Source organism: Tursiops truncatus, chromosome 9 (genome assembly GCF_011762595.2).
Source record: "Tursiops truncatus isolate mTurTru1 chromosome 9, mTurTru1.mat.Y, whole genome shotgun sequence".
Classification (NCBI taxonomy): domain Eukaryota; kingdom Metazoa; phylum Chordata; class Mammalia; order Artiodactyla; family Delphinidae; genus Tursiops; species Tursiops truncatus.
The window spans coordinates 60166552-60194536 of record NC_047042.1 but is presented as its reverse complement, the minus strand read 5'-3'; the positions used below and the strand labels follow the sequence as shown (position 1 = coordinate 60194536).

Below are 27985 nucleotides of genomic sequence, written 5' to 3'. Positions count from 1 at the left end.
TCCTCCCGCCTTCCGACCCTGCCCGAGCTCCACCGCCACCACCAGGTAACCTCCCTCGCTCTTCCTCCTGTGGACCTAACAGTGCTCAGCACACCTGGCAGCTGCTGCCCGGAACGAGGGGGGCTCTCCAGAGGCACCAGCTCACCTCCACCCCGCCAGGGGGCAACTTAGGGAGCTACCTGAAGACACGGCATCTCGCAAATCGCACACGTCTCCCTGGGCCATGGTGACCACAAAATGCCACATACAGACAGGCCCCAAGCACTGTGTCTTTGCAGTCTGCAGGGGTCCTACCTGCCCCTCACCACACCCCTCCTAGTTGGGACAATCCAGGAACCCATCCCCCTTCCTGCAGGCCACTCCCAACCACTGCTCCTCCCAGCCACTCAGGTAAGGCCCCAAAGCCACAGATGGGCCTGACTCACTTGGTTCTGATGCACAGCTCCAGGGGAGGGACGAGGTCATTGTCTCTGTCCTCAGGGACGGTCTGGGTGGTGTCTGAGGAGCGGGGAGAGAGAGGCACACGCTCATCAGCCCGGGGCCCACATTCACCCCGAGGTCAGCACCAACAACCCTACTCCTGGGACCTGACTCTTCCGGTACCTGCGCCTCTTCTCGTCTTATTTGGACCCTCCCTGGTTCCTGCCCATCGGTTCTGACCTGGACACCACAGGTGTCCCTGCTCACTGGCCTCCCTCCTCCAGTCTCCACCCCACTCTCCTGCCCCCTTTCAGCTACCAGAATAGTTCTTTCTAAAAACATGCCTTAGCCCACCACTCCCCTGCTCCAAAACCTTCCATGGCTCCCCACTGCCTGGAGAATAAAACCCAAACTTGTTGCCGTGATACTGTCTACTACGTAGTCTCAACCTCACCTTGTACCCTTAAGGACATCAGTTTCTCAAGGCCCAGCTCTGGCCCCCTCCTGCAGGAGGACCTGCACACACTCGCCCTCTGATCCCCCAGTCTGCATTGGTCTCTGACTGCCCTGACTGGGCGTGCTAAGGCCGGCGTCCCCGACTGGTCTGAAGGCTCCCCGGGGACGGACAGGGCAGGCGGGGAGGCGGCGCACCGATGGTCAGCCGGATCTGCTCCTGCTGGGTGGCCAGGCCGTCGTAGTAGTACAGGTCAAAGAGCCTCTCGGCCCTCCAATCTTGCAGCAGCTCCAGCTGCAGGCTGAAGAGGACGCTGAAGTGGCTCTCACTGCACACCACCCAGATGGGGAACCTCGGGGTCTTCAGGAAGCAGCCGACCTGGACGAGGGAGAGGGAGCAGACAGAGGTACCTAATACCATGCGCCATCCCCAGGGAAGCGGGCCAGAGCATCTTCTGTCCAACCCCAGGCCCGGGCTGACCTCAGCGAGGCCCCGTTGGGGATCCCAGACCCTGTGTGAGGCTGGGGCCCCGTCTGCGGCTCACTGACACAGAGCTGTCCCTGCCTGCTCAGCCCACTGCTCGCAGGGCCTTTGCCCCACAGTCACATGGAGATACCCTGGCCTGAAAGCCGGGCGTCGCCCCCCCCCTTCATCTCCCACATCCAGCTGGTATGTGGTGCTTGCCCACCCTGTTCTCCAGGCCCAGCCTCTCCTCCCCAAGCAATGACCTCCTAGCCGGCTCTTCCATACCCTCCCCTCCCCAGCCACAGCCACACAGAACCTCTCACCGGTCCTCAAACTACTCCAGCACGGCAAGCCTCATGCCTGTGCGTTCACTGTTCCCCCGTACACCTCTCCTCTCCTAGGGGTCCTGCATCGCCCAGATTACCCAATCAGAGAGCACGCATCATGTCCCGCTTCTAGTCCTAGGTACCAGGTGCTAGGTACCCACCCTCCTCTGCCGCAGTGCATCACTCTGCCTCACCATAAGCACATACGCCTGCCTCTGGCACGGACTACACCCTCAGAGCAGAGCAGGGGGTGTAAGTCAACATAAGCAAGTGTTTGACGACTGAAGGCCCTCGCGAATGAAGCGGAACTGGAGCTAGGACTTCAGCTTGAAGACAGGAGGGGCTGGAGCCACGGGGGGAAGGGAGGGAGGGCCTCTGGGTGAGCAGTCTGTGGGTGATGCCAGAACAAATGTCCAGAGACACTCAGGAAAAGCGCAGGGCATCAGGAGAGAGCACGGGAAGGGGAGGACAAGAGCTGGAACTTCCTTCTGAGGAGGGAGTCCTTTGGAAAGTTCCCAGCAGAGGACTTGCATGGTAGAGGGGTGCTGGGAGAAGGCAGATGCATGGAATCAGCATCAGGGCCTTCCTGTGGTCCTGCCTGCAGAGGAGAGAGGCGTGGCGGGGCCCTCCGAAGGCCTGCTCAGACGCCTGGCTGGTCTGCCCCTCGGTGGCCAGACCTCGACGCGCTCTCTCGCTGTCACCTGTGACTCCCCACCCCGGGCCCTAGTTTATTCATTTCTGTACGTGCAGTGGGCCAGGCTGATTCGGCCTAATCCCCACCAGCCCCAAGGAGATGTTTGCATGCTCAGGTATTTACAGCCACAGCCTGTGGATTAAGGAAAGAATGGGAATTATTTTTCCAGTGGGGAGATGGGCATACTTTCTCCGGGGCCCGTCACAGACGAGTGGCCGGCCAGTCTTCCTCGGGCCTCTCAGAGCCCACCTGGAGCTGGGGTGTCCCGGACAAAGGGGCTGTGCTCCGGGGAAATGCTTGCTCGTGAACCTCCTACAGAGGGTAGCAGGGTGAACTTCACGAAGTGTTCACTGTCTCATTGTCCAAGTCCCCCACCCGCCCCCTCCACCTGGCCCCTTGGGCCCTCACCCCAGCTCCCTGTGAACATTAAAGTGTGACTCGCTCCTTGGTGGAAACGGGGGGGGCGGGGAGGTGGAATTAGTTGTCTTAAACGATGTGGCTGGACGTGCCTAAACCCCACTACAAACTTGGCCTCCATTCCAGGTTAAAATTCCAGGCTTTTCTGGTGAGGGCATCACCTCGAACAGGGAGCCCTGAAGACTGGGAAGCCAGTGCCCATTCACTGCAGGAAAAAACAGCCATGTAGCCCACCAGGAACAGGCGTCTGCAGAAACAGCCACCCTGAATTTTCCAGCAGAGGGACAAAAGGGCAGCTTGCCATTTAAGCAACAGTCAAAAGATTAAGGGCAAAAAAAGCTGCCCGGGGAGTTTATAAATGAGTTTTCTCATTCAGGAGCCCCTCCCCATTGGGTGGCATTTTCCAAAGATGAAATTCACTTCCTTTGGACTCTGGGGTAGCTGACCGAAGGCCCGGGGTGAGGAAGGAGGGTGGGTGGGCACACTTCCTCCAGCACAGCCTCTCTCCTGGTGGGTGAACGTGCAGCACAATCAGGGATTAAGGTGACCCTTGAACAACGTGGGTTTGAACCGTGTGGGTTCACTTATACACGGATGGTTTTCAACAGTAACGACTACAGTACTACGCGGTCCATGGCTGGTTGAATCATCGGATGCAGAAGAACGGCGGATACGGAGGACTGACTGTGACTTATACACAGATTAACGCCCGTGCTGCTCAAGGGTCAGCTCGTACTTTTACGTCTTTTGCGGGAGTGAGGTGTGTGAATGCGCCCAACCCAACCACGGACTGCCAGCTCCGAAGCCCTAATTTAAAAGGACCGACATTTGATGGCTGGCAGAGCGGCAGTCTGTCATCTCCAAGGATGACATCCATTCAACATGAGTTATACTTTGGTCCCAGGGACCGTGTGAGACGATGGGTCGGTGGTGAAGTACCCTGGAACAGCCTGTCCTCATGGGGTTAGCCGCTGAATGAGGAGGAGATAGTAAACAGAGAATCACACAGACACATTTGCACCACATTGCACTGAATCTAAGATGCCATCAGAGCCACTGTTCTTTTTTGTATCACTAAGAAAGGACGCAGGCTGGCAATTAAGGCCCGACACATCATCGACTGCGTGAAAAACTCAGAAATGTTCAAATGCGGGGCACGTTTGCATCTCAAAAGCAATGAAATGGGATGCGTAAAACCGGGAGGAGGCCTGTGAAGGAAAGAACTAACATTCTATGATGGAGGATGACAAGGTGGGCAGGGGACCACAAGAGCAGACCTCTATTGAGATAGAGTGATGAGGTCAGGAAAGCCTTCCCTGACAAAGTGACAGTGAAGTCAAAACGTGAAGGGAGGGAAAAGCAGGGACAGGATGCAGGGCCTTAAAGGTCATGGGAAGGTCTGGATTGTAGTCTCTGTATTAGTTTGCTAGAGCTGAGTAACAAAGTTCCACAGATCGGGCAGCTCAAATGACAGAAATTTATTTCCTCACAGTTCTGGAGGCTGGACGTCCCAGATCAAGATGTCGGCAGGGTTGGTTCCTTCTGAGGCCCCTCTCCTTGGCTTGTAGACGTGGTCTTCCCTCTGGGTGTGCCTGTGTCCTAACCTCTTCTTCTAAGGATACCAGTCCGCTGGATTTGGGCCCAACCATATGACCTTCTTTTACCTTAATTACCTCTTGAATGGCCTTATCTCCAAATACAGTCACACTCCAAGGTACTGGGGGCTAGGACTTTGGTAAATGAATGTTGGGTCGGGGGAGTGGGGGGAAACGGCACAATTCAGCCCATAACAATCTCAGAGGACTGGGAATGCACAGAAGGTTGTTAAGCAAAGGAACGATGTGACTGCTCTACTCTTTTAAAGATCACACTGGCTTCAGTGAAGGAACAGGATTGGAAGGAGGTGGGGACAGGAGCCAGAGGCCAGCTGGGCCATCACAAGTGTCCCGAACAGCGATGCTGGTGGCTCGGATAAGGGTGAAAGTGGACAGACTTGAGAAACAGCTTCGGGAAGGAGCCCCACGACCTCTTGATGGATTGAATGCGCTCCTGGTTTGAGCAACTGGGTAGATGCTGCTGTTTGCAGAGCTGGACAAATGGGAGGAGGAGGGTGGTGCTTACAGAGCTCTCCCTGCCAAGCTCAGCCTTTGCCCAGGTCCCTTCCTGAAGGCAGCAATGAATGGGGAAGCCCTGGAGTTAAACTTCCTGTGCCTTGCTGTCCTCCCCTGGCCTCTCCGTCCCCCATCACCACTGCCACCACGAGCCAGGAGGGGCTGGTCTCCCCACTGCAGCCTGCAGTGCAGCCCATCCTCACTTTACGCTCTGGGGTGGAGGGAGTGAGGGGGAAGTCGGATGGGCAAGGTGAGGCCAACCCAGTGGGTCACCGATGGCAGACTGAGTCCCGTAGAACACAGCCATGCTGGGGCGGGGGCTGCTTACTTACGGCAGGGGTGCATTTCTTGGCCCAGAGTTGCCTCTGCTTCCCCCGGGGCACAGCCGGAATGTGGGTCACCTGACAAGCTGGCTGATAGGCAGGACCTATCACCCTCCCACACACATACTCGTGAGGGCCCCAGAACCCTGGCTCCCAGCCAGAGGCCGCACTGAGAAGCCTGGAGATGGGCTGTGAGCGAAGGCGGGCCTGGTTCTGCCGTCTACATGAAAGAAAGGCTGCAGCCTTATCAGAACAGCCCCGCGGTGGATGCCATGCCCAGGCGGCCCCAAAGACCAGATCTTCCCCAGGGACCACGTCTGTACTGCCAGGTGGAAGACCAGGCCAGGCTGAGAGGGGGCCCCGGCTCTGGGTCCAGGTCTGGGCCTGGAGGCTAAACCTCCTTGGATTCCCTCTCTGTCTGACGTGGCTAATCACGAAAGCCCCAAGCAACTCAGTGACCAAAGGGATAGCAGGTGGAGTTAACGGGAAAGGAAAGTGCTTTGTCTAACTGCCCAGCCTCTGCCTTCTCCTTCAGAGGCCCAGCCTTCAGTGAGCTCTGGAGAGTAGGAGAGGAGGCCCTGGGGTCCTTCTTTAGCGAGGCTGCAGTCCCAAGGCAGAGGAGCAAACCATCCCTCGCTGCAGGGAGATACAACACCCAGTCTTCGACGAAGCAAACAATAGCAGAGCGGGGTGGGGGGGGGGGGTCTATGTGGATCCAAGGATCATTGTAGGACCTGAATTTGTGCAATCTGCATCTTGTTCCAAGGACAGGATGACGCCCAACTGCTGTTCCCGTCAATTACCCTCAACAGACCGAAGGAAAACAGTTGACATTTTGACCAATGCCCTCCACACGAGAGGGAAACCAGGGCTCACGGTAAACCTGGGGATTCCGCGAGCCCGGGCAAGGTCACCTCGCAGCCCGTGGAATTTCGGGCTGAAGGCCTTCACAGCCCACCCAGGATCTGACGCTCAGGGCTCCTGGTGCTCCTCACGGGCCACGTGGCTACACTCCTGGGCTCCCTCCTGACACCAGCACATCTGGGAAGGAGTCACTGTCACTCTTTTCTCCCCAAGTCTTTGGAACCCACAGGGCTGCTTCCTGTCCGTGGGGGTGGGGTGTCACCCAGAGGCGGAATCTGGGCACGGGGCCACCTGAACAACGGCGTTCAATGGGACAGCCCACCCGAACGTGTGATCACGCAGGAAGGGCACGATGAAACCGAACCGCCCTGCATATCCATCCACCTAGCATACTCTGAGTATCCCTTTGGGTCAGTCTCTGCATCCCTGGCTCTGGGGATGTAAGATGAATGGGGCCTCATCCTGACCCTCCAAGAATCTTTGCTGGGCCGGTCACCAGAGAAGAACCTCCTGCTACCCCTCAGGTCATGTAATCGACCACAGAACAATGTCTTCCCTGGAGACATGAAAACCGAGGCTCAGAGAAGGTTCAGCAGCAGGTTGGGACAAGGACACAGGGCCCGGTGGTCCCCTGCCCATGTTGCCCAGAGATACTGTCACCCGACCCCGTGCCCAGCTTCAGCTGGGGGTCCGGCCCTTTCTAAGACCCTGGCTGCAGTGAGAGAAAACGTAGAGGGACCGATACACTTGCAAACAGACTGAGTAAGGCCTATTATGGGTTGAATTGTGTCCCCCCAAAAACTCTGTTGAAGTTCTAGCCCCCAGGACCTCAGAATGTGGTCTTATTTGGAAATAGCGTTGTTGCAGATGTAATTAGTCAAGGCGAGGTTAGCGGGGTAGGGTGGGTCCGCAATCCACGTGATTGAAGTCCTTATGAGAAAAGGAGACACAGAGGGAGAAGGTGGCCATGTGACACCAGAGGCAGAGACTGGAGTCATGCAGCCACAAGCCAAGGATCACCAAGGATTGCTGGAAAACGTCAAAGGCTAGAAGGGACAGGGAAGGCTTATTCTCCCTGCGGGTTTCAGGAGGAGTGTCGCCCTGCCGACACCTTGATTTTGGACTTCTGTTAGGAGAACTTCTGCTCCAGAACTATGAAACGACACGTTTCTGTGGGTTTAAGCCACCCAGTTTGTGGTGCTTCGTTGAGACAGCCCTAGGAAACTAACACGAGGCCCAAGACCTCAGGCCCTTGTCCCTGGAGAAGACCCCCTGGCCAACACACACACACACACACACACACACACACACACACACACACACACACACACACACACACACACACACACACACACACACACACACGACAGCACACTGTAAATCCCTAGAGGTCCCTTTCATGGCGTCACAGCTGGCTCTGGGAGTGAACTTCGTGCCTGTGCTGGATGGCGGTGAAGCTGTGTGTGTGTGTAGTTTTCCCATACGCTCCATGACTGAGACTGGACCCAGCTCCGGGAACTGGAGCCAACTCTCCTTCTCCTCCCTCCCTCCTGTTGGTCCCAGGGAGCCAGGCTCTTGGGTCTCTGGAGGCCCGAGGGCTCGGTACCTGGCACACGCTGTAGTGTTCAAAGAGGGACAGGAAGCCGATGTCGCTGCGCGCGGCGATGCCTTTGAGGAGTGTGATGTTCCCGTTCCCGGAATCGAGCTCAACCACGTCGTTGAAAACATTGGACACGGCTTTCCCGGTCAGGAGCAGATTGACAAGTTCCTGTTGATGAGAGAAAGGGGAAAGGCTTGTCAAGGGGAGATGGGGAACAAGAGAAAAAGGGCAGAAAAGGAAGGAAGAAAGCAGGGAGGGCAAGAGACTGAAATCAGAGGGGCTGTGGCTTCAGCGTTCCCACAGCCCTCAGGGAAGCTGCCAACTCTGCTCATCAGCGTGACTCTGGGAACTCATCAGTCCTTATCCCACAAGCATTCACTGGGCGCCGACTGTGCCCAGGACCCTGTGTGTGCGTCGGCTGGGGGTGGGGTGCGGGTCCCGCTGGAGGGAAAGAGTGGCTCCTCACCTCGGGCGTCCGGGTCTAGAGGGGGGACGGGTGCGGGCCTGCACGCCTGAAGCACAGTGTAGGATGTGACTGCGGCTGTAACAATGAGTGCACAGAGCGCGCGTGGCCCACACAGACACAGGACCCCGTGACAGTCGGAGCCGCTTCGTGGAGAAGCGGCATTTGGGTGGGTCTTGAAGTCTTGGATACTTTTTTAATAAGCTTTTTGATTCTGAAATAACTTTAGAGACATAAGAAGTTGCAAAAATAGTACAGAGAGTTCCTGTGCACCCTTCACTCAGCTTCCCCCAACGGTAACATCTTACATAACCAGAGCGCATCATCACCACCAGGAAGCTGACAATGGGGTGACACCAGTAACTCAGCTCCAGGCCGTATTGGGATTCCACCAGTGAGGGCGGGGTCTCCAAGGCGGGGGAAGGAAAGGAGAGGACAGCAGGGGCAGGGAGGAGAAGGCAGGCGGGCCCCAGCCTGGGTTCCCGCTCTGTCTCTGCCTCTGTTGGCTGCATGGCTGCACGCCTCACGCCTCGCACCCGACAGGCCAGCAAGCCTGCCGACCCCAGAACCAGGAGACGGTGACTTGTGGGGCTCTGACTCTCTGGCCATCTCCTTTAGCCAGTGCCTCCGGCACTGGGTTGGCTGCAAGGGCCCTTCCTCAAGCAGAGCGTCCAGGGCTCCAACCTCCCGTCAGGAATGCGGAAACAGGCTCGCAGCTGGGACGGGATTTGCCCAGGCCTCACAGCTGCTTAGTGACAGCGCCGCACTCCCACCCTCACTTTCCGGCTCCCTTTCTGGTGTCCCTTCCCTCTCCCCTCACTTGTTACCCTCAGGGTACCACCTGGCCAGCCAAAGATTCAAAACGGAGGGCAACCGCTAAGCACGCGCTGCCCTGCTACGGAAGGATACACGGGAGCCCAGCCTTAGCGCTGGGGCAGGAGCTTCTAACTCCTTCTGCCAGGGCTGGCGCGTGCGTGAGGCCAGCCCGCAGGAATCTCCTCCATGGTACGTGGGAATGGCCATAACAGCCCTTGCCCACCATAAACTCTGGAGGGCAGAGTTCACAGAAGTGTTTTCCCCGGAACTGTGAGAGTGATGCGCAGGTTAATAAACCCCTCCGTCAACCCCAGGATCCCTGCCCCAGAGGCAGTAAAAGAGGCCCCTCTGATGGCCGCAGAGGGGCCCTCATTGGAGGGAGATACCGAGGGGGCCTCATTGTGTTCTTGCAGAGGAAGCGAGAAAGAATTTGGAGGAAATGTCTGCTCTGAGATACTGCACCTCAGGGCCAGCGGCCGCCTAAGAAAGGCATGGCCTTCTTCAGACACATTCAAGGGCTCCCAGCGGGTTTTCAAGGGGGAGAAAAGGTCCTGCTGCCCATCTGGGGTGTGTCTCAAAACCTTCCTCAGAGCAGGAAGCCTCCTCAAAATTGGGGGAGAAATAGTGACAGGACGCTCCCTGCCCCTAGACTCAAAATCACACAGTGGCAAAGCTTAGCGGTCATCTGGTTCCTCACTACTCAAAGTGTAGTCCATGGACCAGCCGCATCACCCTTCCTGGAAGCCCGTTAGAAATCCAAAACCTCAGGCCCTAGCCCGGGCCCACGGAACCTCAGCCTGCTCTTCAGCAAGACTCTGCGGGACTCGCGTGCACAATCAAAGTTTAAGAAGCACCGATCTAGTCCAAATGCTTCATTCTACACATGAGGAGACCGAGGTTCGGGGAGGGGAAGAAAGTCGCTCCAGCTCATGCCGCAAGTGGAACTGCCAACACAGCTCAGAATCCAGCCCCAGACTGTGTTCTGCACTCTGTACGCTGCTTAACTGCCCACCCCTGGGTCACAGTGCTCTCCGACAGCGCGTCAGGAAGCTCCCACGGGGAGCGCAGGCACCCAGAGCAGGAGCTGGACCACCACTGGCCATCGCTCAGCCTGAAACCTTTCTCTGGGGGGTAAGCAGCAGGCAACCTCACATCTCCTTGGGTGCCTTGAACAAACCACAGGCCCCAAGCGGGCCCTTGCACGGTGCCCAGGTATGTTTTCAGGACTGGCACAAGTGAGCCAGGACCCCTAGGACAACTGGGTCCTCAGCTGGGCCCAGCAACCAGAGAAGCTCCGCTCAGCCTGTCTGTGCTACACACGACGCCCCCAGATGCACTGAGGGTCAGATTTAACTGTGGCCCGCTGGCCGCTCAGGAGGCCTTGCCATGCAGAGAGGGGCTCAGACCGTAGTCATGTGTAGCATCTGGCTCCAGTCCCGACACTCGCTGATAGGATCTGAAACAGATCCCTTTCCTTGTGCCACTGGGTGACTGGGAGGATCGATGACAAGCAGTTGTGCTAAGGGACCCCCTGCCCTCCACGAAGCCACTTGAGGGCCCCTTTGTGAAGATGCAGAGGGGTGGGTGGTCATAAAGACCACGTGCTGTACAATCGTAGGGCGCCATGGCCGTCGTCCCCGCAGCTGGGCCTGGGGCTCCCAGCCTATGCCGGGGCTCCGGGCTGGGCAGCACCTGGCTCTGCCTCTCCTGAACCTCCTGCAGCTCCGGGCACACAGATCGGGTACAGCAAACTCCAGAAACAGAAGTTAACCTGAGTTCCCTCTCTAGGTCTCCGTGAGGAAGAAGCCCAGCAGAGGCGGAACACGAAAGCTGCTTGGGGAGTGCTGGCAGGGGCAAAGACAGAAGGCAAGAGGAAGGGAAAGAAGCGCCTGACCACCCCACGCCCCACTGCGGCCCTGACCTGCGTGCAGTATCCGTGTGCTCCAATCAGGTGGCTGGTGGGGACGTCGAAGTCCTGGCGGACACTGGAGAGCAAGAAAAAAGGGCTGTTAGCACACCTCTGCCTGATTCAGGATCCGGGCAAACCTCGAGGGTGGCCAGGGCCTCCCCTCGGGTTCCAGGCGGAGGCCCCAAATCCCGGATTTGGCGGGAACCTGAGCCTCTGTGCTCTGTGCCCTCCCTGGGGCTGGAGTCCGGAGCTCACTCTGCTCTGGGCAGTGGCCTCCACTCTGGCCTGCAGAGGGCCATGGCAGACCCTCGGCAGACACCAGAGGTTCGTGATGGAAGCATGCCACAGCAGAAAGGGCGCTGGGTTTGGAATCCACGTCCTGCATTCACACTCCTACTGTCGCTTACTAAGAGTGGGGACTGGGCCATCCCCTGCCACCTCCAGTCCTCGGTCTGCAAGTCGGTTAAATGGGAGGAACGGCCTCTAACGCCTCCTGGAGTCCTGAAACAACAGCTGCCGCCACCTGGGCACAGACCCTGTACCAGGCCGAGTACAACTATTATTCCCTAAACACTGAGAGAAAAACCAAGGCTCCGAGAAGAACTGACGTGCCCAGGGCATTCAGCTCGTGGGCGATGGAGCTGGCAGGGGATCTAGCTGCCAGTCTCCGAGGCCTGTGTTCCCCCCGACCCTAGATCACCTCTGTGGCTCCACTTTCAGAATGGGGTCCCCCTAAGGGCACAAGGTGAAAAGCCCCTTTGCCAAAAGAAACCCCACCAAACTGAAAGAAAGAGATTTCTAGGGCTGTATGCTACTGGGGGGCAGAACGGTGCAGTGTCAGGTCAGCAATGGCCCCGTCACATGTGAGGCCAGCACCAGGAGGCAAGCCCCCTGCCCCCAAATCTCAAAACCATCCTACCGTCTAGAAAGCCCACCATTAGGACATTATTATTCCTTTTACCCCAAAGGAAATCCCTCGGGAGACCAAGCATTATTGTTGAACAGAGCCGTGGGACAGACGGGTAATAGGAAAGGAGCTCCCACCGCACTCAGAGGACAGCATTTCAAGGCTCCAGCCACCCAGTGAAGCAGGAATTACTTTATTTTACAGACATGGAAAGAAGCTCTGAGAGGTAACGCCAGGGGGGTGATGTGAGGCCAGGGAGCTGGCTCACCCCACTGCTGCCCACCCAGCACGGGCTACATCTGCACCCCAAAGAGAGCACCCAGGGGTGGCCCAGAGGTAGGAAGAGGCAAGCAATCACGACGTTTGTTTTTCCTTTTAGTGGAAGAGAAGAAAAACCTGGCCTCACTTTTATGCTTTCAATCTCAATCTGCCATAAGTCCACAAACCTAAAACATGCACTCTGGTCCCAAACGAGCTTAGAAACTCAAGCTCCACGACTCCACGGCAGAAACGCTCTCTTGTGGATTTTACTAACTGTGGCCGAACAGGGACGGTTCGTGGTCCACACGAGAAGACGGGCTGGGTTGACAGTGCAGGGCCCAGCCGAGACCCACGGAGGCTGGGGGTCCTCAGGAAGGGCCTTGGAGGCTGGCCTGCCAGAAACGACCCAGCGGGCCTGGGAAGGGGCCAGCTGGGGGGACGGGGGACAAATGGGCGAGGCCGGCGTGTGGCTGGCACTGGCTTGGGCAGAAGAATTGATGGAAACGCTCCCTGCGGCATAATATACAGGCATCTTCTGAAGGGAAGAAAATAGCCTCCGAGGGGCCCTGGGTGGACTGATAAGGATCGCTGGCCCCAAGCCACCCCGAGGCTTTCAGAAGCAGTCTGATCTTCTCACAGCCTCGTGTTCACCCAGCGGGTTTGAGCGCCTGCGTCAGCTGAGAGCAGAGGGACGGGCAGAAAGGACAATAGGAGGAAATGGTAATTGCATCCTTAGGTGCAAACACGATGGGAAATTCAGAAGTAGGCTCAGATCTTAAAAAGGAGGAACATCTGTATTTCATACTAGGGCATTCGGGAGACGCCAAGGAGCGGCTTATGGCTTAAGAGATTTACAACTTTGGCAAATCTAGATGCCCAGACCTCGATCTAGGGGAAATCCCTGGAGAGCTGAGTGTGAGGAATCCTAGAGCAAAGAAACAGCGGCTTCTGCTCTGCCCCAGAGAGGAGGCGATTCACACGGTGGGGCCATCACCAGACCAGAGTTCTAGTCCTGTCTTGCCGTGTGGCCACAGACCTCTCCTCGCTGGGGCTCAGTCTCCCCTTCTGCAACGTGAGGGACTTGCACAAGGGCAGGCAGTGTCCTGGGAGCAGGGGCTGAATCCACGGAGGGGCTGCCTGAGCTCTGAGGTTCCTACTTTCTGGGCTTCTGAGCTACAAGCTGTGATGGGCCCTCCCCTGGGACTGACCATTCCAGTCTAAAGAGCAGCTTATTCCTTCCACAGTCCTCCTGGGAGCTGGACAACACTGGGCCCCGGAAGAGGTCTGCATAGCCCGAGGACCCAGGCACCAGGCTGGGTGAGGGGGAGCCAGGGCCTGATGAAGTCTGCCCCCTGAGACTGGCCCGCACTGGGGAACACTTGAGGGAACGGGACCTTGCCTGGATTTCAGATTGCAGGAGGCACAGAGTGTGGGGAGCCTGAGTGGACTTGCCCAGGGCGTGGAAACTTACGAGGAGGGGCTTGACCCTGGCGGCCCTGCCGCCAGCCTCCTCAGCATTCTGGAAGCCAAGGGCCAGAACCTGGACCAATGGTCTCGGGCGACGGCCTGACCCTGACCCTGGGCGTGTCCAGTCCACCCACTGACAGAGGAAGGGGCTCTGCCCAGGATGCCAGCAAGGACGGCTTCTCCCAGCTCTGCCCGCGTCGGGAGGTCCCAGAGACACTGCGCTGCACCAAGAAACGGAACAAAGAGGACGTCAGGGCTGGCAGAGCCTCCGGGGCCCAGCATCTTGCAGACGGGAGAATGGATGGCCAGAGAAAGGACACAGCTGGCCCAGGGCTAGTGACAGGTGCCAGCCCACATTCAGGCTGAAGCCGGTCCTAGAACTCCACTGCCTCTGTCCCGCCTGCCCTCTGGCACAGGGCTCAGAGGGGCAGAGGTTCTGCCCCTGAGCGGCTCACAGCACCCGAGCCTCGATTCTGCAGAGTCTGCGGCCTCGACGCTTTCAGCGACACTGTCCTCCCTAAAGTCTTGTGCGGTCAGCGGGCAAGAGCGGCCATCTCTGTTCTACTGATGGGGAAACTGAGGCCCATAAAGGAGAAGGGACTTGTGGTCACACAGAGTCAGGGACTGTGTCCCTGGCACCAACATCACACTGTCTGGGGTGGCCTGAAACACGTGATAGCCAACCTGGCCGGCCAGCTCTAGGCAGGTCCCTGAGCCCTGAAGCCCCAGTCCTGGTCCCCACCCTCCCCAGCTGGGACACAGCTTGTCCCTTCCCTCTGAAGCTTCCCCAACACACGACTGAACATATGAATCTGGGCATTTTGTGCAGAAGTTTCTGAATAAGAAGGAAAATATGTCCAAGTGGCCTACACATATGGCTCTGGTCTACAGCCAAAATTCACCTAAAATCAGTGTCCACAAGAGGAGGGGTCAATGGTCAGCTCAGTCCTGGACTTGGCCGAGTGACCTCGGGCAAGTCAACACCTCGCTCTCAGCCTGTGTCTTCATTTATAAAACCAGAGTCTCCGGGGACCTTCCAGGACGTGCACAAGTGTGCCTGGTCCACGACTCTGATATCTAAAACATCATGCCTAAACTAACTGGTAATTAACCGGGGAGGACCCAACCAGCCACCTCCCCTCCACCTGACCTCTAGGGCACCAGGCCCGGGGCACCACCACATTCCACTGGGTCAGCTCCTGCCTGTCCCTCCCAGGACACCCTCCCCCAGAGACTGCACCTTCCACTGCACTCCCTGCCACCTGCAGCAGCCTCCAGGAACAATCACCCATTGTTCGATGGGACTTCTACTGACTCTCGAGGACAATATCAACAGCGAAAGGACAGCTGTGGAACAACTAAGAGAACGTGGGCTCTGACGTCAGAGAGCCTGGGATTCAAATCCAGCTGCTGCCGCTTACCGGTTGCTCCCCTCTCTGAGCCTGTTTCCCCACCTGTAAAATGGGTATGAAGACGCCTCCTTCTATTACAGATTGCTGTGAGAACTGAATGAGATGAACTAGATAAAGCATTTGACATTTGATAAATGTAACTTCCTTTTTCCTGCGATACCAGCAACAACAACAACAATAACAACAAAACAATGACTGAGAGGTCATGATTCCTGCAACCTCCACTATTCGTATCACGGCCAAAAACCCAGAATAAATGGAGTCTCCACTCCCAGCGATTGAACTGTGGCCATGAATATCTGAAAAGGATTTGGATGTGGCCAGATATCGACTGTTTTCTCAGAAACGTCGACAGGGAACGGACAATGAGTCAGAATACCTGGGTGTCAGGCCCCCTCTGCCACCTGCGCTGTGTGACCTTTGGCAAATTTCTTTCTACCTCTGAGCCTTGGGTGTGTCATCCCCTGATAGAGGCAACAATAACCACCTCAAAGAGTCGTTGCAATAAGGGCTGAGGCCATAAAAAGGCCTTGCAAACTGCAGACAGCTCCACAGGTTAGAGGGCACGGGTATTATTTCCATTCTGCAGGCACGGGCCCTAAAGAGGAAGGGGACCCAGGAAGCAGGGCAAGGAGAGTGGATGGAGAGAGAGGGACCTGCCTGGAGGAAGGAAGAGGAAGCAGAGATGCCCAAGCCCTTCCCCCACTGCCTTCCACCTCACCTCCCCCAGTCCTCTTCCACGTGCCGGCACCTTCCTTCCAACCGCGCCTCGAGGAGCCCTTCCCTGCAAAAACCCCTCTGCTAGCCTTCGCCTGCTCTACGTTCTTGCTGCCTGCCGCAACCCTTCCCACATGACGCTCAGAGCCCTGCTGTCACCTCCTCCACAAAGGGACACCTCCCTTGCCCCAGAGAGATGTGCCCCATCTCCCTGCAGACATCCCCTTCCTAAGAGCGCCCATCCCCTGCTTTTCGGGTGCCAGCCTTGCCCCTCCAGGTAGCAAGGACTTGGAGGGCCTGGGTTATGTTGTGTCCGTCTGGCCCCATGGTGCCCAGAACTGGGCCCTAACCCTGCAGGTGCACAGCAAATGGGCCCTAAATGATGTGAGCCCGCCCAAACCCAGCCCTGCGGAACGGCTTCCGGAAGCTGGGTCCCAGGCCTTGTTTGGAGGCAGGCAGAAGCAAGATTCCCACCCAAACGGCTGAGGCTGGCCTGGAACAAAAGATTCTTTCAAAAGGTTAGTGGCTTGGGTGGGAGGGATGCGCGAGAGGGAGGAGATATGGGGATGTATGTATACGTATAGCTGATTCACCTGTTATAGAGCAGAAACTAACACACCATTGTAAAGCAATTATACTCCAATAAAGATGTTAAAAAAAAAAAAAGGTTAACGGCCTCTCCCACCTCCTGAGGCCTGTCCTCTCTACCTGGGCACCTGAGCAAGCCCTTCGTGGAACAAGGAGGTACATACAGCTCTGGGGTGAGTGGATAGGGGCACTAGATGCACCGAGCATCAGGAGACCCGCCCGGCTCTGCCACTAACCCCGGCGTGGCCTGGGCTTGGTCGCCCTTCTCTGCATCCAGCCCTCCAGCTCTGTCTATGCGCAGACCCGCTGCCCTCAGCCACACCCCACTGGCACTCACGGGCCGTGACTTGCCACCTCCGCAGCCTGGGACCAGACTATGCCGGCTGAAATGAGCTGGACAAGCATCAGTTTGGTCTGGGACTCCCTGGGGTCCTGTTTCCCATTCTCCCTCTAAGTGGGCAGACACAGCTGACCAGCGCCCGTCGTTCCTCCCCTAGCCCGGGACGGGAGATGCAGGCACAGGAGACTCGGCTGATGGTGTCAGCTGTGCGCCAACCTGCCCTTAATTCTCAGAACCTTGGTCCCCACGGCTGCAGAACGGGATGATGGTCCCGGGCCTATGGGCCTGTCCCTTGGGTTGCTGGCAGCCCCCAAAGCCTGGGGTGGGCTGTTCCAGGCCAGCCTCAGCTGCTCGGGCAGGACACTTGCTTCTGCCTGCCTTCAAACACAGCCTGGGACCCAGCTTCTGGAGGCCGTTCCACAGGCCTGGGTATGGGCAGGCTCACACCATTTGGGGCCCGTTTGCTGTGCACCTGCAGGGGCCCAGGGCCCCTCCCTCTCTCCTCCGCCTCCAGATGAGGCTGGGCCTCCAGCAACTGCCTTCCTCGGGTTGGCGGAGCCAGCTGGAGAGCTATAGGATGGAGCTCCGCTCACTGCACAGGAGCTGGGGGCCCCCAGAAAAGGAACCTGGGTGAGGAAGGAAGGTCAGTCGAAGGAAGTGGGGTCTGGGTGGAGCATCTGCTGCTTCCGATGACAAAGGTACCAGCAAGCCCTTTGGGTCTGCCTCCCACCCACCACCACGGCCTCCTCAGACACGTCTGCTGAAAGCGCTCACTAGCACGGCCTCCACCAGAATCCGAGTCCAGGTTACAGGCGACTTGGAGTTCATTGAGAAAGTTCCTCTCCTCCTGTCTTCCGGCTATAGTCCAAAGAGCCTGGCATGTCGGGAGGGAGGGCCATTTACCATCCTGCCCGGTCTCCCGCGTCCCACCTGGAAGACCCAGGGGAGAAAGGCCAGGCTCCATTCAGGGCTACAAAGCAGCTGTTGTCCGTATCGAGCCAGGGTACCCGGCCTGGGTAGTTCCGTGTTCACCTCCTATCCTGGGCTGGGAGAGTTTAGGGGGTGCGACAGGAGGGTGGAGGAGAACGCTGACAAGCGCTGACAAGTCTCCTGTCTTCTCCTGCCCCCAGCACAGCACAGCTAGGGCCACCAAAACCCCGGGCTTCTCAACCTGAACAGCCCCGTGCTCGCACCCTTACGCTGCCATCCACCGGCCCGCCCGGCCTCCCTGAGGTGCGCTGGGAGCTTCGTCACTGCTTCTCTCCGCTCCTGAGAGTGGCCTGCAGGGCCTCCGTCAGGCCCAGATCTGACTCACCCCCGAGTTCAGGCCTGCTCTCGGCTCCCTGATACATCTCATACCTCCAGTTCCTGACTACGCAGCCCGGCCCTTCCCCAGCCAGTGCGGTAGGTCCCTGGGGGTTTTGACCACCTTCCGGGGGAGCCCCTGAGTCTCACCTGCCCCACAATGGCTGCGGCCTGGGCCTGGCCACCATGAGGCAGCAGGAACAGCGGCAGCCCGAGAAAAGGGTCCCTGGAGCCCGCCGTGCGGGAGGCCCCCCGGAGAACACGACAGAGACAGAGGAAAGAAGAGAGAAGAGACAGAATGGGGGACACCAAGTCCCAAAGACTGTCTGCGTTCCCGGACCCAGCCACTCCCAAAGCCCCGGGCTTTTGATAGGAATCAATTAATTGCATTGTTTTCTGCTTATGCCGGCTAAGAACTGTGCTTCCGTCACTTGCCTTCGCCTGACCGACACTCACGGCTGGCTTTCAGTTCAAGGCTGTTTCACTGTGTTGTTGTTTTTCCCCTGCTGGAGAAGGTTACAAAGAACACAGAGCCACGTGGTGCGGAGGCTTCTCCAAGCCCCCAGTACCTGGCTCGTGCTGCTCGAAAATCACTTCGGCAAATGACAAAGTACCGCCTATTTTGGACTTTCAAGATTGCCCCTGGGCATCCAGAGTCGCCACTGTAATGAATGCCAAAGGTCTGCTGAACGAAAAGGTTTTCTTCACGAGCTGTCTCCTCTCACCGCCCAGGCCTAAGTCACCCGGGGTGGCGGTGGGGGGCAGCACCCGAGCCCTCCCCTGTGCCGAGGGGCTGGCCCACCCCTGCACTGCGCTGTGCAGGGCTGGCTCGGAGCTGGCCTTGACCCCAGATACTTGGGCATCCTTGGGGCTTGTGAGAATGCGCTGGGGAAAGTTCTGGGCCATGCGGTTTGGAAAGCAGGGGAACTAGGAGGACATGAAAGCCTGTATGAGATTTACCGTAAGCAATTCGAGATCTTAGGAAGGAAAATAGATGGCTTGCAACCAAGCAGAAAATAAGGAAACCTTCTCAAGCCTTTGCACCCAGCCTGGGGCGAGCAAAACTCGAAGGCCAGCTTCGCCACTGTTCTTTCAGCCTCTGAGGGTGAAGTGGCCAGGCTGCACCCTGCTGCATTTGTGTCTGCCCATGGCGCCCTCACCCTGGCTCCACCCAGGGCTGGGGGACAGCCCGTGGACAGGAGGCAAGGACTCTGTTGTGACAGCTGCCCCTGGGCCTCAGGCATGAGTCTCAGAGCCTTGCTAGGAGGGAGGGACGGCCATGCGCTCAGTCAGACTCACGCTCACGCACACACACAATCAAGTCACCCTTCGCACAGTCTCAGACACAACCACCAAAACCCACATCATCTCGCACCCAGCCCCTCAGACTCACCCATCTCCCGTCCACACACGCCTGCCACAAACGCACACATACTCACACCGTGTTCGGCTGCGTTTCCCAGCCCCTCCTCCCCCAGCTCCACTTCTCCTGGCCGGACAGCATATGATTTGAGAGACTTGCTCTCTTTTTTGGGCTACCAGGTCATGTGTTCAACTGCCCAAAGTAGCACAGGATCACCCTGAAATGGTATCAAAGGGTTCAGCAAAGCTAAAACTGGACCCCAGAGCAGGAAGGCCCTTGGGATCGCCTGGTCCTGTGGTTTTTAAGCTGTGTTTGCGGAACTGGGGCTTCCCCCTAAGAGCGGTCTCCTGGCACCAGGGAGGACCCATCACCCATTGCAGGACATCCCTGTGGCCATGTCTCCACCAGGAGGCACCAAGCCAAGACTGAGGGCAAGACAGGACAGCACGGGGCACAAGAGGCTCCTGAGAACAGCTGGGAGAGGGTGGGACCAGCAGCGGCCAGCATCCGAGGCCTGCCACCCGCCCAGAGCCCTGCCAAGCACACGACATGTATTTCTTCATTTAATCTTGTGAGGCAGGAATTATCATCCTCATTTTACAGAGTAAGAAACTCAAGCTCAAAGGAGTTTGGAGTCAGGCCTGAAACCAAGTCTGTTTTACTCCCAAGTTCAGGTCCTTAAACAGCAAGCCCAGAGAACCCCGTCTGGGACCAGGCTGCCTGGGTTGAGCTGTGTGACTTTGGGGCAAGTCACTCGCCTCTCAGAGCCTCGCTTCCTCACCTGAAAGACAGAGATGGTGATGGGGATCGCACTAGTGACCCCTAACGGGGTTGCCGCGGGGATGATATGCGTCTCGGGTAAAATGCTACAGCAAAGGCTCTGGCACACAGGAAGCTTACCAGATGCTGGTTGCTTTCCTTCTTACTGCCGATGAGAATGTTCTCTATGCTGTCTTCTTAGAAGAAGGGAAAGGGAGGCCACAGGAGGAAGACAACTCCCACCAAAGCACTGCCGGGGCCAACGCTAAAGAAGGTCTCTGTGCAGGTCCTCCTGGGAGGCAGGGGCCAGGCTGCCCATAGCTGCCCTGGGAGGCTTCAGAACCACTGGCCTCCAGGACCCAGGGAAGGTCCTCGGGGGCCCTAAGCAGGAGAGACTGTCTTTATATACTCTCTCTGGGGACACGGGGAAGGAGGGGACACCCACAGTGTTGTGTGTGTCTGTGTGTGTATCCATGTGTCTCTGTGTATATCTGTGTATGTCTGTTTCTGTGTCTATGTATGTCTCTTTGTGCCCGTGTCCGTCTGTGTGTATCTGTGTGTCTCTGTGTGCGTGTGTGTCTGTGACTGGTGGAGGGGGAGGGGCACGGCAGCACTGTGCTGTGCCCAGGCCCATGGGCACGAAGCGGTGCAGGTCCAGCGAGGTAGCCTCCCCGACACAGATGCCCCACAGGTGCCACGACCTAGGCAGGGACTGACCCCTGCGTGGCTTGGTTGGACAGGGCGGGGAGGCGGCAGAAACAGCCCCAGTGCTCCAGCTCTGGACAACGTGAAGCACAGCCTGGACGTGGGGCCCCGGAGGCCCCTCAGATGGGCAGGGCTGCCAGAGCAGCTCCCTAAGGAGTGTGCATGTGAACAGGGTGCCCGGCCCCCAGGCTGACGAGCCCCGTGGCACCTAGAGCAGAGACACTGAGCACAGAGACCTTGACCCTCAGAGCCAAGGAGCCCCCATACAGATGGGGAAACTGAGGCCAAGAGGACTGCAAAAGGGCCTGGCCCTCCTGAGAGCTCAGCTTCCCCTCAGGGAGCTCAAGGGGCTCACCCACACGCCCGTCAGCCCAGGGATTAGCAAACCCAGGCCTGGGGAGAAGGCAGGGCGGCTTACGGTCGCCGTGCACGTGAGCCCGGCCAGGAATGAATCATATCATTATGGCAGGATTAGAAGGAAAATGCCATTAGAAAGTGCACACACATGCAGTTAATAAGGTCAGGAGCAGCGAGCAGCAGGCAGGCTAGCAGCACGAGGCTGCAGAGCCCCTGCCCTCCTCCTCCCAGCCGCACCAGAGGCCACGGGGAACTCGGACAGGGCCCGCCCAGGACCGGGAGTGGGGGGCGAGCGTCTCCTTCGGCCGGGCCTCCCCAGCCTGGGCTCCCCATGGCTACTCTTTCTGCCTCCCCAGTTCCCAGGGCCCGCCTGCTCAGAGCTGTTCCCAAATCTTCCCCAACACCACGCACCCCTGCAAAGTGCAAATTCATTCCCCCGGGTCTCCATGCCCTCTGGGGTCCGCGCTCTGCTGGGAAGTGGATGGGGCAATCGATTGTACTTTACAAACCTGTTAATGTGCTGTTAATCTGCTACCCTCCCTAGTGACATAATGCCCAGGTGACAAGTACAGAAAAGAGGCCGAGAAAGCTCCTGGGGAATGAGGGTGATGGCGGAACTCCAGCTCTCGGGCAGCCGGGAGGCCGCGTTTGATAAGGATGCATGGAGTCCGAGCCGGGGACCCAGACTCCCTGCTCCGCCGGCCTCCAAAGCCCCGCGGCACACTCAGCCCCTCAGGGTTGGCCCCACACACGGCCCTCGAAGCCTTCGGGACTGCCTTGGCCTACAGCAAGTTCACGGGGCCCTCAGTCATCTCCCAGTTCTTATGTCCCCGCACACGTCTCGGGGGAGTCCACGTGTGTGCTCAAGTACGCGCCCATTGCAGTGCCGCTGGGACACCAGGGAGGCTGTAAGCTCTTTGGGGGGTCTTTTGGATCCAGATCCCATGCACTCCCCAGCACACGTGGGGAGACGGAGAAGAAGGTAGCACTGAACACACGTGTACAAAGAATGTAACTGTTCTCTCTCTCCTGTCCAGCCAGCTGCCCCTAGCCCACTGCTTCATTCATCCATGCTCACGACGCACCCACCGCGTGCCCAGCTCTGCCCTGGGCTCCGGGGAGGCAGCGGTGAACCACACAGACAAGCCCGGCTCCTGGAAACGAACGAGGAAGATACTCACAGCTCTGTGGACCTGGACAGGATGGCCGACAGGGTGAGCAGGACACATCCATAGGGGCCTGCTTCAAACTGGGAAGAGGAGAGAGGAATGAGAACCCAGCAAGTGTGTGCACCTCCCTCCTGTCACTTCCTTGGGGACCACGACCCAGGGAGCAGCCTGACCCCGAGCCAGCTGCTTCCAGCCAGGTCCCAGAGGTCGCCAGGCAGCCCCATGGCCGATCCCATGCAGGTCTCACTAACCAGACTCCCTAAGGGGTGAGGGGCACACCAGCCTGAGTGACAAAGGGGCAGATGCAGTGCCCGCCGAGGAACGCCCTACGACCTCCGAGCCCCAGAAGCTCACGGACAGCAGTGGCCTGGGGCAGCCTCCACTACCGCGCAAGTGTCTTCTTCTCATTACCACATTTAAAACTATCCCGGACCTGTGCTACAAATACTGTTATTACTGCCCTCTGCCATGTGAGGAAACTGGGGCTCAGAAATTGAGTGACTGGCCCAAGGTCACACAACTTGCAAGCAGCCCAATGGGTATCCAGGGGACTCCATCTGATTCCAAATCCCTAACTCCTCAGGGATCCTAAGAACTGCACTGGGCAGAGAGTAGCAGAGAGCAGGTTGGAGGAGAATCGGGTGGGGCGGTGCCAGTGAGGTGAGCATGGCAAGTGCAAGAGCAGATCCCATCATTTCAAATTTTTTTGTTCATTGTGGATTGTTTGAGATTAATTTTAATAGTTTTAAACTACTGCACTAAAATATTATTTATGCTGATTACTGAGGTTTGGGGGACCCCTTTGAATTTGGGGAGCGCCTCACTCGTCTTCCCATCTTCCCCTAGTCTTGACCCTGGTTTGGAGCCCAGAACCTGGGGGCCTGGCTGCCTGGGTTTACATCCCGGCTTTGCCACTCCTAGCTATGTGACCACGGGGACATTTCTTAACTTCTCTGTCCCATCTCCTCATCTGTAAAACAAAGACAATAAAAATACGACCCATCCTCATGAGGTTGTTGTGAAGATTAAGTGAGATCATCCTTGTAAAGCACTTCAAACAGGGCCTGACACCTGTGTTAGCTGTTAGTATGATGCTGGGTCCTCACTGCCCACGTGTCCAGTGAGCCCAGCAGGCCACGGATTAATGGGATGGACTATGTCATTTCTGCTTCCTGAAGGAACACCGTCTCCCGACTGCAAATGAGTGTGAAGGCCTTACTCATCCCACTATGGGACAACAATTCCACTTTTGGAATTGGTAATGAAGATGCTGCCTGTTACAATAGTCAGTGTTCCTTATGGGGTGATCAGTTTCTTTTTGAATTTAAAACTAAAAAAGAAAGCTTACTTTCCTGGAACAATGAGAATCATATAACTTATCATACTGCCATTTTGCCTTGGCTGCCAGGAAGCTCAGAGCCAAATATGATGTTCAAACTACTCAAACTATTTTAGCTCAAACTTCTGATAAAATTATCTTTTCTTTTCCTCAAAATATAGACTTTATCAAGGGAAGACAAATACTGTATGTTATCACTTATATGTGGAATCTAAAAAATAAAACAAATGAATTAATACAACAAAAGAGAAACAGACTCACAGATGTAGAGAACAAATCAGTGGTTACCAGTGGGGAGAGGGAAAGGGGGAGGGGCAGGATAGGGGTAGGGATTAAGAGGCACAAACTATTATGTATAAAATAAATAAGCAACACGGACATATTATACAGCACAGGGAAATACAGTCATTATTTTATAATAACTTTAAATGGAGTATAATCTATAAAAATATTGAATCACTACGTTGTACACCTGCAACTAATATAATATTGTAAATGAACTATATATACTTCAATTTAAAATATAGATTTATATTTTCTAAGTATTATATATGTATATAGTCTTTATTTTCACCCAATAATTCAATTCGTCAGTCATTCAAGAAAAAACAATTACTGCCTGACCTTTTTGTGCCAAGAGGATGCTCCCTGCTAAAGCTATACCTGCGAACAAGGTGGACATGGATCTGCCCTCACGAGAAGTAACTCAGGAAAGAGAGAATAATAAGCAACTTGAAAAAAGTGGGGAAGGGGCTCTGCACCGATGGGAAAAACAAGGTTCCCTGGAAACACACAGGAAGGGCCTTCAATGCAGACTTAGGGCTTAGGGAAGGAGGGAGCGTCAAGGAAGGCTTTCCGGAGGAAGTGATGTCTAGACAGAAGCCCAAGGGACAAGGAGGAATCAGAAAAGGGAACGTTGTTCCAGGTGGGAGGAGAAGTACATGCAAAGGCCCAGAGGCAAGAGAGCAAAGGTTTACCATGGCTGGAGCACAGAAAAAACCCCGAGGACATCATTTTTTTTAATAATTACCTTTAAATCTTTTTTTGGAAGCAGAAATGGAATGAATGAATCAACAATAATCTTAAATCAATGTCACCTTAATTCTGTGATCTCAGGCCAGTCACTTCACTTCTGTTGTCCTCAGTTTCCCATTTGCAAAATGAGGATAACAAATACCTCCCTTGCATGTTTCCTTAGGTTACGCTGCACGTCCTATGAGGCCAGGTCGGTGGAAGTGCTCTGACAACTGCAAAGAGGAATGCTGATGTCCCTGCGCAGGGGGACAGAGGCCTGGGAGGACTCGGGCCACCAGTGCCCTTGTCACAGCTCTACTACAGTCTTGTCTGTTGCCTCAAGGAGTGACAAAGCTCTCTCAGTCGCAGTTTCCCCTTCTGAAATGCCTACCTACTTCTGCCCTGGACTTGCACATTGTCCTGGGGAGGCCACGGCGCTTCCTGGGTCTGTTTCCCCCACTGCCGTGCCTTCCTACTCGCGGGACTGCAATGAAGTAAGGAACACAGGCTCCCGCTGTAAGCCAGGAGTCTGTGTAAACGTGGAGAACTATTATTATACGCAGGCCAGCATTTTCCACAGTCCTTGGGACACATCCAAGGGGACCTCATCCTGAGCCGTGGATATGCCCCTGCGTGTGGACAGGTTAGGTGAGACTGCGGAGGGCAGGGACATGATCCCCGCCTGCGGCCTCTGGCCCTTGCCGAATGGAACACGACTGAATGGCACCAATATCCCATTTTGTTTTTAAAACATTTATTATTATAAAATGATCTCCTCAAATTCCAGCTGCCAAGCCATGGAAGGCCACAGGGCGGAGGAGAGCCCAGGCAGGCAACCGGGCCAGAACCCACCAGCAGGGTCTGGAAAAATGTCTGGTACCGCTTGGGAAGAAGGGGTCGTTCCACCGAGCTGCTCTGGCCCAGGAGAGACCTGAGTCCACCAGGAACCCCAGTGGGAGGCAGGGGCGGGAGCATCCCCCAGTTCGCAGGGCGCGGCAGCCAGACATCTCACCAGGAGGGTGAGCGGTAATGAAAACACAGCAAGGAGGCTGTTTATTTTGGGCAGACGTGGTTCAGTGTTCATTTCCAGGCCTGGCACGAGGAAGCCCTCCTCGGCCCAGACCGTGAAAAACGAATTTGGTGAGGGTAGTGCTGAGGCAGCTCAACGGCTTCCAGCACAAACAGAATTTCAACTGCAGGGAGAAAACAACACCTTCCAGAGCGAGGGCCAAATGGTGACCGCTCGTACCCAGGGATCAAGGCCAGGACGAGGGAGGAATTGCTCTGAGCCCAGAGGTGTGGCAGGAAGTAGGCGGCTCCCGCCCCTGGCAAGGGTCCCACTCTCAGAACCTCTTTCACACTCACTGTCTTGCTCGGGCTTCATCGAAACCCTGGGGGTACAGGCCAAGGGAGGAGGGAGACCCCATCTATAGACAAGGATGCAGATGATTTTGGTGCTGAAGGGCCACCCCAGGGCCTCAGGGGCAATGATGGGGCCTCAGATCCTGGGGTCACGTGAGCAATCACCCCAGGGCCCCTCCTTTGCCCCACAGGGCTTCCCTCCTCCAGCTCTGCGTCACCTGACAGTGTGAACACAGGTGCCCCTGGTCCTGGCCTCCCTGAATGCACACTGATGCTGCCAGGATTTGCTCGTCTCTCGGAGGCATTGCTGCATTCTCACACTGCTCTGGTATGTTTAATAAAAGGTGTCCTTTCTGCTTATTTAAATTGCCTGGTCCTTAATTTGGAAGACATTCTTTGCCATGCGTTTAAGGTTCTTCTTTAAGAATCACAGTTGGGCAGTAAAGAGCTGGAAGTTACCCGCTAACTAACTGCTCCATCTTCCACTTTCCAGATGAGGCCACCGAAGCCCAGTGACTATCCTGAGGCCACTTGTGACCAAGGAATAAGGCAAAGGAGGTCCCGGGGCCTCTGCTCCAGGCACCCCATGGCCCTGAGCCGGTGGTGAGCACGCTGCATCTATGGACTGCCCACTGGGTTATGCTCATGAAGAACCAGAGAAAGCCAGGGAACAAGTGACAGCCAGCCCAGGACTCCCAGCGCCAAGGCCAGGACCCCTCCTACACCAGAGCCCCTCCCACGCACCTGCGGGACAGGCTGGCGCAGAAAGGCTGCTTCTCTCTGCCATGCTTCCCTCCCATCTCTACCTGTCTACAACTAACCCATATCAAGGTCACCTTACGTGATCATCACCATGGTGATGAAATACCCACAACGAAAGCTAACGACCCCCGAGAACACAGAGCAGGACACGGTGGCTCCAGGCAAGCGCTTTGCACAGCGCTCTGAGGCAGGCACCGCTGTCATCAGCCACATGGTACACAGGAGGAAACTGAGGCACAGGGGGTCCAGTAAGTTGCCCAAGGTCACAGAGCTACTAAGAGGTGTAACCTAGATGCAAACACCCGCTGACGCTGATGGCTCCAGAGTCAATGCTCTTCACCCACCCCAGGAGCATTCAATGACCTCCTCCACAAAGCCCCGAGGCTACAGCCCAACTCTGAATTCCCTCAGCCCTCTGATGGGCTGCTCCCAGGCCCTGGCTGGGTTCCACCCCATCTCACAGCCTGGAGCAGGTGCACGGCTCTCCTCCAGTAGACAGGATGCTCCAGGGGCCCCTCTGGGCCCAGCCCTGCCTCCCGGGACACCAAGCAAGGTCCTCTACTATCAGGATCTCCATGAGCGGTGCTCAGACCTCCAGCCCAGCCCATGAACCCACGTCCTGGTCACCTCCCCAGACGGTGCTGAGCCCCACTCACTGACGAAGTGTTCTTTACCTGCAGAGGTAGCTGATTGCCCTCGGACAGAAAGAAAGCTCATAACCACAGTCCGATAGCTGCTCCCCTTCAGCCTGACCCCGCTCCATCCCTGCTTCCGCAGCCCCCGCTGCAGCGGCTCCCTTTACCTGTAGCCATGGCCAGCCCTCCAGGAAATCGTGGCAGAGGTCAGACCCTCTGCCCCCGAGCCCACTCTTCTCCAGCCAACATCGCCCCACTACCCCAGGGTGGGGATGAACGGAGAACAGCCCCAGTTCACCAGCATGTCTCCCACAAAGAAAACAGAAGCTTAGCAATGCACATCCCACAAACTAACCATTGTTCATACCTGATGGACGCTCTGTTGAAGAAAAGTCACCAGCTCCTCGTAGCAGGTCAAACTGTGGAGTGTGAGCTGGGAAACACAAACACACAGGGTGAGCTGCCCAAGCCCGGGGGACAGTCCCCCGTGCTGGATTCGTTTCTGTGGCCCTAACTTCAGCAGCTGCAAGACCCCACTGGGGAATGTCCCTGCACTCAGAGAGCGGCGACCTCGGGAGCGGGGGTGGAGAGGCACTCCTACACCTGTGTGTGATTCAAAGGCTGCAGGGCCCAGCTGGGGTCTCTGGGGCTCCCGCCCTGC

General features: G+C 56.7%; 1 protein-coding gene across 7 annotated transcripts in view; it reads right to left on the bottom strand.

Moving 5' to 3' along the window:
• The window catches only part of MINDY4 (MINDY lysine 48 deubiquitinase 4), a 113929-nt gene that overhangs the window by 12175 nt on the left and 73769 nt on the right, over positions 1–27985 (bottom strand). For 5 of the 7 annotated variants that reach the window (XR_012334025.1, XR_012334026.1, XR_012334027.1 and 2 more), the window contains exons 12-17: positions 27692–27757; positions 22225–22292; positions 10875–10938; positions 7681–7842; positions 1072–1252; positions 426–498 (exon numbers count right to left, since the gene is read on the bottom strand). Coding sequence is in view for 4 of the 7 variants with exons in the window: in XM_073809797.1 (XP_073665898.1) it covers positions 426–498; positions 1072–1252; positions 7681–7842; positions 10875–10938; positions 22225–22292; positions 27692–27757 (614 nt within the window). In the remaining 3 variants the exon portion in view is untranslated. Of the gene's footprint in view, positions 1–421; positions 499–1071; positions 1253–4239; positions 7005–7680; positions 7843–10874; positions 10939–22224; positions 22293–27691; positions 27758–27985 lie in introns of those variants that run through there. The other 2 variants (XM_033863128.2, XM_033863129.2) reach the window with 2 other exon arrangements.